A 12,234-nucleotide genomic window follows, 5' to 3' on the forward strand; every position below is an offset into this window, starting at 1 on the left:
CTCATCCTCAAGACATGCGAGTTCCTTCTAGAAGTGCGTTAAGCGACCGGCCTAGTGTCTGCCCGTGTGTTTGCTGTCCCTGGATCATGAACTGCATTTATTTATTTATTTTTCCTTACCAAATCTTTTTCCAGTTTGTTTTAAGGACTCCTTCCACTTCAGATAAGATTTTCTAAAATGTCCAGCTGTTTCCCTTCCTTTTAAAGCTAGTGCAGGAATATCCCTATCCTGGGCCATTTCCTTCTGCAATGGCTATTAGCCAGGATGGGCAGGGATGCAAAACCATGCCTAATTCTCTATTTATACGTTCTCTCTCTTTTCTAAACCACAGATGAAGTCACTCTGGCATCAGTCAGCCTTTACACACAGAGCAGACAAAACTGACCCCGTCAATCCAGAGGGCTAGCTCGTGCCTCTAGGCACAGCTCAATTTAGAAGTAGTCCGGGAGGTGCTGGGACTCAGAGACATGCCTCTGGGGCACAACTCCCTCCGCATTTTTCTGCGTGGGGATTAGACTCCGTTCATTCCTTGTCTCGGCTGCATTCTCCCCGCTCACCTGCTCAGGTTGCAGAGAGCAAGCCAGCATGTGGGGATTGAGGAGGTGCTTGCATTTCCCCACTCAGGCGTGTCGTCACAACCTAGCCCAGAGTTGTGATCCAGCTCCCCCGGCAGTCAGTGGAAAGGCTCCCATTGCTGTAGCCTCATTTCCATTTCTGCAATTCTTGATGGCAAAAGGAAAAATAAATCAGTCCCTTTCCCATTTCTCTAGATGGGACCCCCAGCAGGTGGGGAAAAGAGGGTGAGACACCAAGGAGGCAAAGGCTACGCGTGCCATGACTCTGTGCTTCATTCACCTCTCACTTACACCAGTGTAAATCAGGAATAATGCAACCAAAGCCAATGGGGTTATACTGCTGTCAAAGCCAGTGTGAGGGAGTGAAGAGTCAGGCCTGAGAACCCACAGCCCCAGGTGGAGCCTGGATTACCATACAGCAAGTTACATTTGCTACTGTAAATTGGCATTCCTGATCTAGGTGTCAGAGGTACGACCGCTTGCAACACAACACAGGCAAAGGAATGGAGTCAAAGAGGCGAAACAGCCGAACAGCAGAGATAGGGCTGTGCTGCAGAGTTGGGATTTGGAGCTGGATCCAAACTTTCCCAAAGTCGAGGGTGGTTCGGACACAAGGTTTTTGATTTGGCCTGTTATAGAGACACTAGTTGCGGAGGTTGGATCTGGCTCCAAACTTGGCCAGAGTCCAAGGCTGTTCCAGTTCAGGGTTTGTCTATCAACACATAACACGCAGTCCTGCAGAACCGCTGTTCCCTACAGAGTTCTGTTCTGAGGGTTCTGCTGAGCCCCCCGATTAGCCTGCATGAGCTGTATGGAGCCGATGAAATGAACTAAGTGCACTTTCCAATGTTACTTTGTTTCTTAAGCAGAGGTGGGGAAACCCCTTTCCTGCTCTCCTTTCCTTGCTGACCTGTGGTGCAAACGATGTCCTCACCACCTTAATCACAGGCGGTTTGCGCCCTACCCCACTGCACGTCTCAACGGGCAGCCTCCTTCTAATCGGCTGAGTCACATCCCTGCCTCCACAGGCCGCAGTTGGGTCAATGTCTGCTGGTGTGTCTGCTGAGGAAAAAGAGCCATCTCGGTCTCCGTGGCCATGCGTTTGCTGGGTCCCCTTCTGTGCACTGAGTTTTTACGTACGACATGCACGCATGTGTATACAGATCACAGCATCTACCACGCCTGTTGCATTGGTGTCAGTGGGACCTTGGTAGTAATCCATCAGCAGTCTCTTTCTCTGCAGAAGTACTAAATGTGCCACTGCGTCCTATGTCAAATCTGGCAGAAACCACTATGTTAAAAAGTTCATGCTAAGAGCTCGTCCATTCTACAGCACTAAGGAATGTTTGCAGAATTCCCCTGTTCCCAGAAGAAGTGGAAGAAGGGTTTTGTTTTTTTAATGAATTGAATATTTTATTTTATTTTTTTGCCATTCATGGTGCACACAGACTCTGGTTGCTGGGGCTTGGAAAGGATCTCAGTACGTTCGGAGCTGTTGTCCGACATCACCTCTTCCTATTGGGTTGGGAACAGCAGGTGTTTAGGAAGTAGCAAGTCTTTCAAAGGACACTTAATAGCATGAGTCTCTTTAGGTTAGTTGAGAGAAAAGCAAAGAGTCATGCCCCATGCTAACAATCTTCTCTGCAATTCTGTTCTGTTGGGTAGTTAAAGAAATCACAGTCTCCTAACCGGTGCATAATCTTTTTGTATGGAGTTCCATATTTGTAATGTTAGCCTCCAGATGCATCTTGGGACGACCAAGAAGTCATTAGATCTATTCTATCCAGCCAGTTTTAGCCTTTTTTATTTTTTCCTTTACTATAAAAAAAAGTAGATCTTTCCCATCTACACAACCTCAGAAGAAGCAGGCTCAAATCCGTTTCTCCGCACGGAGCCTGTCCAGGGAACTCCTGCTTTACTTGCACGTGTGAACGTCGTAGACTCGTATGCATTCCTGGCAACTGACGTAGCAGCACCAGTGGAAGATACAGTGGCACTTCTCTTTCCGTTTCTCAGTCCTTGTGTTGTGCCCGCGGCCGCAGCACAGAAGGTCGCATCCGTCTATCCCGTGGGAGGTGACGTTGCAGATCCGGTCGCGGGTCCCAAAGGAGCCCGTCTCGGGGTTCGGCTCACAAAAGTTTGGTGAGTTCTCATAGTAAACCAGGTCTCTCTCAGTTGGGGCCTTGAAGAAGTTGTACTTGGGCCTGAGCGTCTCGACCCAGCCACGGGACTCCCGATGCTTCTCCACCACCATTTCAGAAGCACTGTCGTACTTGTCCTTGAGATAGTCACCGATGACCCTGAAGTCTGGCTGGGACCACCAGCATGTCTTCACCTCACAGCTGCCTGACAGACCATGACATTTGCACTTCAGATGCATGTGATCAATAATGGACTGGAAAAGAGAGAAAAAAGGAAGAGGGAAACTATTAGCCCATAATACGGATCAGTAATACATTCTGTTATTTACCTAGCACTTCTCATCCCAAAGAATGCCAGGCAGAGTTCCTCAGCTGGGGTAAACCAGTTTAGCTTCATTAACTACACTGATATACACCAGTCAGGGATTGGATGTGGTCTCCATAAAGTGCTTTCGATCATGGGCGAAGTCATTCCTGTACCTGTGTGTGTAAATATTTCTATAGCTCTAGTCACACAGAAAGACCACTTTGCTCAGGAGTGAAATGCAGCCACCTCTGAGGTGGACTACTGCAGCTTTTTAACGACACTTAGCCAAGCTAAACAATACTTTAGGACAGGGAATGAAGAAGGATTCATAAGCCGATTTAAACTGCAGGGAGCATTCACGAGCGAAATGTGCTATGATTATCCAAACTACAATTTAGCCCAGTCATCAGAGCTCCCTTTTCTTGCAAAAGAGACTCGAGTCAAGGAGGAGAGTGTCACCTACTGAATCACCAATGCCACTTCCTGCTGCACCCTATGATTTTCTTCACCGGCCTCTCAACAGTGTGTTGAGCAGGTCACACCTTAACAGCTGAGAGCACAGCTCGCAGTGTTGCCAACTCTTGCAATTTTATCACGAGCCTCATGGTAGTTGGCATTTTCCTTAAGGCTCTAGCTCCTGGAGGCATGTGAATAGGTGAGAATCTCAGCCTTCATTTGAAAAAACAAAAAGTAAGTTTCTAGCCTCCCCCGTCCCCTAGGTTACTAAAGGTGCAGAAACCAGCAGGTAAATGAAAAGAACACAAAATGTATGATTATTTTTTAAGCCAGTCTCATGATTTGAGAAGTCTGACTCTTGAGTTCTTTGAAGGCTTGGTGTTGGCAATGCTGCATCTACGGGTGGCATGGTTACCAGATGGAGTGGGTGAAATTCAGTCCTGGTCTAAATGGAATAAATCAGCATTGACTTCAATGAGACTTATGCTTGCCTCACCCATGGCTGAAATTGATCCAAAGATTTCCATGGCACTGTTTACCACCATTTTGGAGGTGGAATATAGCCTGATACAATTTACTCAGTAAGCTGTGTTATTCAGAGCTGATCAGCAAATTTCTGAATGCATGAACAGACTAGTACCAAGTTAAGTCCAAAAGATTTGCCATGAATCAGCAACTACCATGTGTGATCAATGTTTTTTGGGTGGTTTTTTTTTTTTTTTGCCAGTTAGGCAGCTTCATTCACTGCCAAGGAGATTGTAATTAGTGATGGGAGAACCGCAAAATGTTTGGTTCATATAATCATCTAAATCTCAGTCAAAACTTTTGGTCTGGAGATTGGATTTGAATTCTCATGAAAATTGGTTCAGACTTCCCCTACTGCTCAGTTTTATTAGCTGGAAATACTTGAATCTGGAGGATTGGAACTTGTGCACCTAATGAGTGTTAGCATGGTGTGAATGGAAAACATATGCTATTTCTGAAGCAACAGGATTTCAGTTTTAATGTTCTGCCATTTTCTATCTGATCTATGATATTTGTAAGGGGCCTAAAAATTTGAGTCTTGAGGATGGACTGATGATGAAACTAGACCAGACAGGAGCCTAAATTGTCACTGTTGAACTTACAGCTACTATTGTATCTTTTTATTGATTCTCAGTATAAGATGAAGCCCTAAGGTAATAATTGGAGATATACCAATCTCCTAGAACTGGAAGGGACCTTGAAAGGTCATTGAGTCCAGCCCCCTTCCTTCACTAGCAGGACCAATTTTTGGCTTAGATCCCTAAGTGGCCTCCTCTAGGATTGAGCTAACAAACATGGGTTTAGCAGGCCAATGCTCAAACCACTGAGCTATCCCTCCCCCCAATTTCCATGCTACCCAACCCTGGGGCTGTATTCTTTATCCCTGTCTTTTCCTGCCATCAGAAATGCTGAGTAACCCATGGTACCCAGGACCCAATGGACAACTTTATGTCAAATGGCCACTGGCGTTACGTCTTGCTTCCCTCTTCTACTGTTTAGTTGCTGCATCCCTCATTTTGTGGTGGGACTTCATCTTGAATTTTAAAGGTCTGTGCTCCACATCTCAGGCCAGATTCTTAGCTGGTGTAGACTGGAATAACTCCATTGGCTTCAATGGAGCTTCACCTAGGGTGACCAGACAGCAAGTGTGAAAAATTGGGACAGCGGTGGAGGGTAATAGGAGCCTATATAAGAAAAAGACCCCAAAATTGGGACTGTCCCTATAAAATCAGGACATCTGGTCACCTTAGCTTCACCCATCTCCATCAGTTGAGGATCTTGCTTTGAGGTTTTGGCCTGTTCTGGACTGTGGTTACATACTGTAGTGGAACTCCATATTGGAGGAGTGACTACTTCATAATCATATGTTTCTGTGGAAGTGGATAGGCCCTATTCCTTCCCCCATTGTCAATAACAACTTAATAAGAGAGTAGGATCAGGTTAAGGTATTTTGATTCTATGATTTAATGAAGTTTGGTCCCTATATAAGAGAAACCACAAGCTCTCTGTCGTGAGAAGAGAACAGGAAGCAACTTTTGTGAGGCATATAGTGGGGTGAGGGTTGGAGAAGTTAGCTCCAAGCCAAGAAAGTTTCCTGGTGGTGCTAGGAAGCAGGTGTGCTGGATGGACAGGCTGAAGCCTTGTCCTGAAATTGTCCAGTTGACAGCAAGCCGTTTTCCACATGGCAGGTTACCGAGAGTAAATGTGGGTCTATTTTGGGCACCTGCTAGGTGTGAAGACGCACAGAAACCAGGCAGTGAGCACAGGGAAGTCTGCATGTGATGACCATCCTCTTAATTTTCATTTGTACTGAACCTAAGATCTTCAGAGCTGAGCACATGAGCTTCCATGGCTTGAACTAACAGGCTAAGGCCTAAATCCTCAAAGGCATGCCCTCAATGGGAGTTAGACACCTAAATGCCTTTGAGGATCTAGGCCTAAGACCCATGGCTGGCAGCTATAGCAGACTCTTATCCTCTGTGGATCAGGCACAGAGGGGAATCTATAACACACACTGGGAAGTAGGGGGCTGCAATGTTGAACCCAGTTCAGCTGAGGCTCTTCTTGCCGTTCACCTAGGATTTTTGAGGGTGGAAGGGGGTGAAAGGAAATGTTTTTAGGGGTTCAATAAAATGAAACTGCATGGCCTTACTGTTCTCCCAGCTTCGTTGTTGTGCCTATTCATGGCTGACCGAGCATCCGGCCTGTTCTCCCGGGCGTCCGCGAACTCTCGAGACACCATGGTCCCAAACTCCACGTCTTCACTGCAGCCTCCCCATTTCCAGCCTTCCCCGGGGGGTCCCTTGTGGCGGGTATCGCAGCCGCAGATGGTGGCTGAGCCCTCGGCGCAGGATCTGGTCACCGCAAAAGCAACACCCGCGGAGGCGATGGCGTGGACGAAGGCCGACTCCCTGGTAGCTGTGGAAGAGGGAAGGATGCAGGGATCTGTTACTGAGTGGTGAACGTGAGTGACTCTTCCTAACGGAATGACATGAGCACCTCCTCTGAAGAACACAGCAGCAGGCTAGGAAACCCGCCTCCTGGCTTAAGAATCCCATTTCCAGGCAGGGCCATTTCCAGCACTGGAAGACACAATGAATCAGGGCTGGACCTGATTCAACACCCACTGAAGTCAGTGGAAAGCCTCCATCCAATGGACTTTGGATCAGGCCCTAGTAAGCAAAAGGCCGAATGGGACACTCTGAGTTGCAGCATCCAGCACTGATTCAGGTACATATAGACTGGGCCCCAATCACCCCTGGGGAAGGGGAGACCTCTCTGCTGCCAGACTCCACTCTCTGGCAATGGGACCAAGGCCAGATAAACCACACATTTTTCAGAGCCCTGTGACTAGCCCAGGCTTTTCAGGGCTCTGCAAATGGTATGGCTGGTTCCATAGCATGTTGGGAACAGCTGGGAAAACACCAGGACTGCCTGCTATTCCAGCAGTCTGCTTCCCTCATCATGCATGCCAAGTGTCATCCTCCTCATCTTGCCTTGAAACACACTCTTTCTGCCACCCAACCAGCTCGCCCGGATGCTGCCTCCAATACACTGCATCTTATAGAATCATAGAAATGTAGGGCTGGAAGAGACCTCGAGAAGTCATCCAGTCCAGCCCCCTCTGCTGAGGCAGGGCCGAGTATTTCTAGACCATCCCTGACAGATGTTTGTCCAACCTGTTCTTAAAAAACTCCAGTGATGGGGATTCCACAACCTCTCTTAGAAGCTTATTTCAGAGTTTAACTCCCCTTATAGTTAGAAAGTTTTTCCTAGTATCTAGCCTAAATCTTCCTTGCTGCACATTAAGCCCATCACTTCTTGTCCCACCTTCAGTGGACTTGGAGAACAATTGATCACAGTCCTCTTTATAATAGCTCGTACCATAGCTGAAGACTGGTATCAGGTTGCCCCTCAGTCTTCTTTTCTCAAGACTAAACATGCCCAGTGTTTTAACCTTTCCTCAGAGGTCAGGTTTCCTAAACCTTTGATCAATTTGGTTGCTCTTCTCTGGACTCTCAACAATTTCTCTGCATCTTCCCTAACGTATGGCACCCAGAGGTGGACACAGTGCTCCAGCTGAAGCCTCACCAGTGCCAAGTACAGCGGACAATTACCTCCCATGTCTTATGTACGACACTCTTGTTGATATGCCCCAGAATGATATGAGCCTTTTCTTTTGCAGATGCATCACACTGTTCACTCTCATTCAATTTGTGATCCACTATAACCCCCAGATCGTTTTCAGCAGTACTACCAACTAGCCATTTATTGCTCAGTCTGTAGTTGTGCATTTGAGTTTTCATTCCTACTTTGCATTTGTTTTTATTGAATTTCATCTGTTGAATTCAGACCAATTCTCAGCATTGTCAAGGTCATTTTAAATTCGAATCCTGTCCTTCAGCGTGAATACATCTAACTTATCTAAATATTCTTTAACCTGTTCTTTCCCTCTTTTGGCTTGCGTTCCTTCCCCTTTGTTGTTAATTCTAATTGTGTTGAGTATCTGAACATCATTAACATTTCTCATGAAAATTGTAGCAAAATAGGCATTTAACTCATTAGCCTTCTTAATGTCATCCATAATAACTCTCCTTCTCTGCTAAGTAGAGGAACTACTTTTTCTTAGTTTTTCTCTTGCTCCTAATATATTTAAATAACCTCTTCTTGTTGCCTTTATGTCCCTTGCTAGGTGTAACTCATTTTGTGTCTTAGCCTATCTGATTTTGTCACTACGTAGTTGTCCCATTCTTTTGTACTCATCCTTAGCCATTCATCTATGTTTCCACTTTCTGTAGTATTCCTTTTGGATTTTGAGGTCATTAAAGAGTTCCAGATGGAGCCATATTGCCCTCTTACTGGGCTTCCTATCTTTCTATCGCATCAGAAGAGTTTGCAGTTGTACCTTCAAAACTGCCTCCTTGAGAAACTGACAGCTTTCCTGAACAGCTTTTTCCCTTAGATTTTCTTCCCATGGGATCTTACCTACCAGTTCTCTGCTTTTTTGAAGTCCTTATTCTGCTGCTCTCACGCCCGCCTTTCCTTAGAATCATGAAATCTATCATTTAATGATCACTTTCACCCAAATTGCCTTCCACCTTCAGATTTGCTACCAATGCCTCCTTATTGATCAGAATCAAGTCTAAAATGACTGTCCCTCTTATAACGTCCTCCATTTTCTGAAACATACATTTTTCCTTAATACATTCTAAGACTATACTGGACATTTTATGTTTTGCCATATTACTTTTCTAACAGATGACTGGGTAGCTAAAATCATCCATTATTACCAGGTCTTGTGTTTTGGATATTTCTGTTATGTGTTCTAGAAATGCCTTATTCACCTCCTCTTCCTGATTGGTGGTCTCTAGTAGATCCCTACCCTGAAATCACTCCTATTCTTTACCCCTTTTATCTTTACCCAGAGAATTTCAACTGGTCTGCCCCTCACCTCCTTCTGGACCTCAGAACAAGTATATATATTCTTGATATACAATGCAGCACCTCATCACTTTTTATCCTGCTTGTCCTTCCTGAACAAGCTATACCCCTGTGTACCAACAGTCCAGTCATGAGACACATCCCACCATGTCTGTGATGCCAAGTAAATCATACTTGAGCATATGTATTAATGCTTCCAGTTCTTCCTGTTTATTCCTCATACTTATGTGCACTTGAAGGTTTATCTATTTGCCCAATTCAGTGTCACGTCCCTGAGCTGCCTAAAAGGATTGTTTTCATGTGCGGCTCTTCAGCTAGGAATGTTGGCGGCAATTTTTTTAGCCTTTGGCTGGGTCAACTGAAAGGGATTGTGACCATGAGGTTCAGTAGCTAAGTCTCTGGGAAGACCTTCATTTATGCACTTGAGCCATAACTAAGAGTGGCTGGAGAACAATTCCATGCATGGCAGGTTTCACATTTTGCTTTCTTTCCACACTGGAAGGATACAAAACTTTTCAAATGTCTTTGTGAAATGGAATAGAGTTGGAACATCCAGCTTTGGATCAGAAAGTTCAGGTTTTCAATTTGGGTCTTTCTCTCTTTTTGGAAGTGACCAGAGAGCCCGCCCTAGACCTCAGAAACCTTCCCGTCAGATTTGATACGCCTCCATGAAACCCAACGGAACAGAATTTTTTGACAAAAAATATTTAATCAAAAAGGTTCCAACTGGCTCTAGCTATAACTGTCAGGAAAACACAGATCAGTCACGATACTCCAGCCTCCTGGAGACCCTTTACAAATCTCCCTAACAAGCTAACTCCTTGTCTATGAAATACCAGTTATCAAAACAAATTTGGTGTCACCCATGTTGTTTGGATAACCAGGATCATGCTGTAATACAAATATAGCCATAAAAGCAGATTTTCAGCTGGTTTAAATTGGTGTAGATACATTGACTTCAACGGCTCTATGCCATATTTACACCAGCTGATGATCTGGCTTGATAACTTTACTCATCGGTTATTGTTTTTTTAACCAGATTTCGTGGACCTTAGTCTGTTCTGATTGTTATGAATGGGAACATATGGCTTTAACTTCTGGCTGCTCAATCAGTTATTTGCACTTAGTAATATGGAGAGTATTTAACAAGCCAAGTCAAAACCCTAACATGTTCTCAGGACAGAAACCAATGAATATTGCGTGTTAACAGAGAGGTCCTGACTAGCTTGAATACTTGAGCTAGAACCTGTGCATTGGCTCTTTTCTTTGGGAAGGCTACCAAATTCAACAATATACAAATAAAACAGCATGCAGGAAATTACAAGCAAAAGACATGAGCAATGTCCTGGAACACAACTTCAGCATGCTTATAAAGGTTAGTAAGTCACTGAGTGCATACATGTAAGGGAGATGATACTTTTATTCAAGCATGTGTAACACTGACAGACCCCGGTCGTTGGCAGGCAGGATTGAACCTGGGAAACCCTGGAGCTAAATGCATGAGCTAAAAGCCACATGGTCCTTAGCTAAGGCTGTAGAGCAGACTCATTAATTTGTTAGTGATCTTGGTGTCACAGCACCATACCCACATGTGTGTAGGTTACACATGTACAGAAACTCTTCAGCTCTAGAGATATTTTTTATTTTTTTCCTTAACAATAACTTCATATTTTATATAACACATCTCATTTGGAAAGATCCCAGAGCACTTTACAGACCATACATGTAGGGGTTGCTCAACTGCCAGTGAAATGCAGCTGCCTCTAGGGTGGAACACAGCAGCTGTTTAACTGCATGCAACAGGAAGTGAACAGCACTGTAACCAAGTGTAACTATATGGGGAATGGAGTCAGGCAGAACGTAGTTGAAATCTGGCCCAGAGCACTGAGGTTAACAATCCTACTCTTGAGATAATGCCAGTGGATCTTTTAATGATGACATGCGATTGAGGCATTGGATTTGCATCTCATCTCTCACCCCTAACTTTAGGCTGGGACACTGGGCTCAATATTGATGCAGATAGAAGGGCGCCATCTAGTGAATCACTTCCTGCAGCATATTCGTTCTGAGAACCTTCATCCAATTACTAAGCAGATCTGAACCCGGTTGAGCTTTGGAGAGCTCACCAGGTCATAGCCCCAGGCAGTGTGGCTGCAGGAATGGAGAAGGAGTGCATAGAGATACAGATAAGCAGAAGGAAAGCATGCACTTGTAATGGAAATGAGGGGTTATTAAGGTGCCATATAAAAATGCAAGAAACTTAGTAAAGATAAGAGGAGAGTGCAATGCATTTGTCAGCAAGCCTCATTCCTCTCTGGGTGGCTCTGGTAGCAGGAGACAGGCAGCTCGTTACAACTTGAAGAGGGCTTCTGGAAAGTCAGCTGGTAGGAGAAGGTTAATGGGGATGTAAGCTTAAGAGCATTTTAACTACTGTTTATCCCTGCAGCAGCAGGTCACTGAGTCTCCGGCTTCGGCACGTTAAAATCTCATATTGCTTACAGTGGTGGCTGAGATTTTCAAAAGTGATTTTGTAATTTTCTCTGCTGCAATCTTTTAAGTGCTTAATTTTAGACCATTTGAAGGGGGCTGAGTCTCAGAGGGTGGGCGCTCAGCACTTTCTGAAAGTCAGGGCCCTCAAAGATGTCTGAAACTGGGCCCCTAAGATGTACACGCTCAAAATCACTAGCCACTTTTGAAATTCTTGTCCATAGTATCTTGAGGTTCTATCCCGCAGAACTTCCCAGCTGCATCCTCCATGCAGGACATTTCTGATCCAGCCAGAGGCATGTGGACAGAGGGGAAAATGATACTATCAGCAGGGAGAATTAAGGAAGACTAGGAGTCAGGAGACCTGAGGTTTTATTTCCAGCTCTTATGCAGACTTCCTATGTGACCTTGAGCAAGTCACCTAATCTCTTTCTGTCCCTCAGCTTCCTTATCTGGAACACAGTGGACAATCATACTTATCTCCCAGGGAGTTTGCAAGGCTAAATTTGTTGATGTTTGTAGAGTGCCTTGGATGGAAGATGCAAAGTATCGTTACAGCTCAGTGTTGACTGGTGCGATGATAAAACCGGAGGAATACCGTAATAGTAAAGTTATCTAGTCTCTTTAAAAAGAAAGAGATGAGGAGTAACCTGACGGGAACATGAGATCTGAGGCCTGGTCTATACTGGGGCCGGGGGTCGATCTAAGTTACACAACTTCAGCTACATGAATAAGAAGTCGACGTACTTAGATCTACTCACCGCAGTGTCTTCACTGCGGTGAGTCGACTGCTGACGCTCCC

At 45.0% G+C, this 12,234-nt stretch overlaps 1 protein-coding gene across 1 annotated transcript in view; it reads right to left on the minus strand.

The window, feature by feature from the left end:
* Positions 1 to 2,490: 2,490 nt before the first annotated feature.
* WNT3A (Wnt family member 3A) overlaps positions 2,491 to 12,234 on the minus strand; it is a 117,273-nt gene continuing 107,529 nt past the window's right edge. Inside the window, exons 3-4 of the mRNA XM_045005813.1 lie at positions 6,157 to 6,422; positions 2,491 to 2,970 (exon numbers count right to left, since the gene is read on the minus strand). Coding sequence (XP_044861748.1) covers positions 2,491 to 2,970; positions 6,157 to 6,422 — 746 coding nt within the window. The remainder of the gene's footprint in view (positions 2,971 to 6,156; positions 6,423 to 12,234) is intronic.

The sequence above is a fragment of the Mauremys mutica genome, chromosome 2, assembly GCF_020497125.1.
Source record: "Mauremys mutica isolate MM-2020 ecotype Southern chromosome 2, ASM2049712v1, whole genome shotgun sequence".
In the NCBI taxonomy this organism is placed as follows: Eukaryota; Metazoa; Chordata; order Testudines; family Geoemydidae; genus Mauremys; species Mauremys mutica.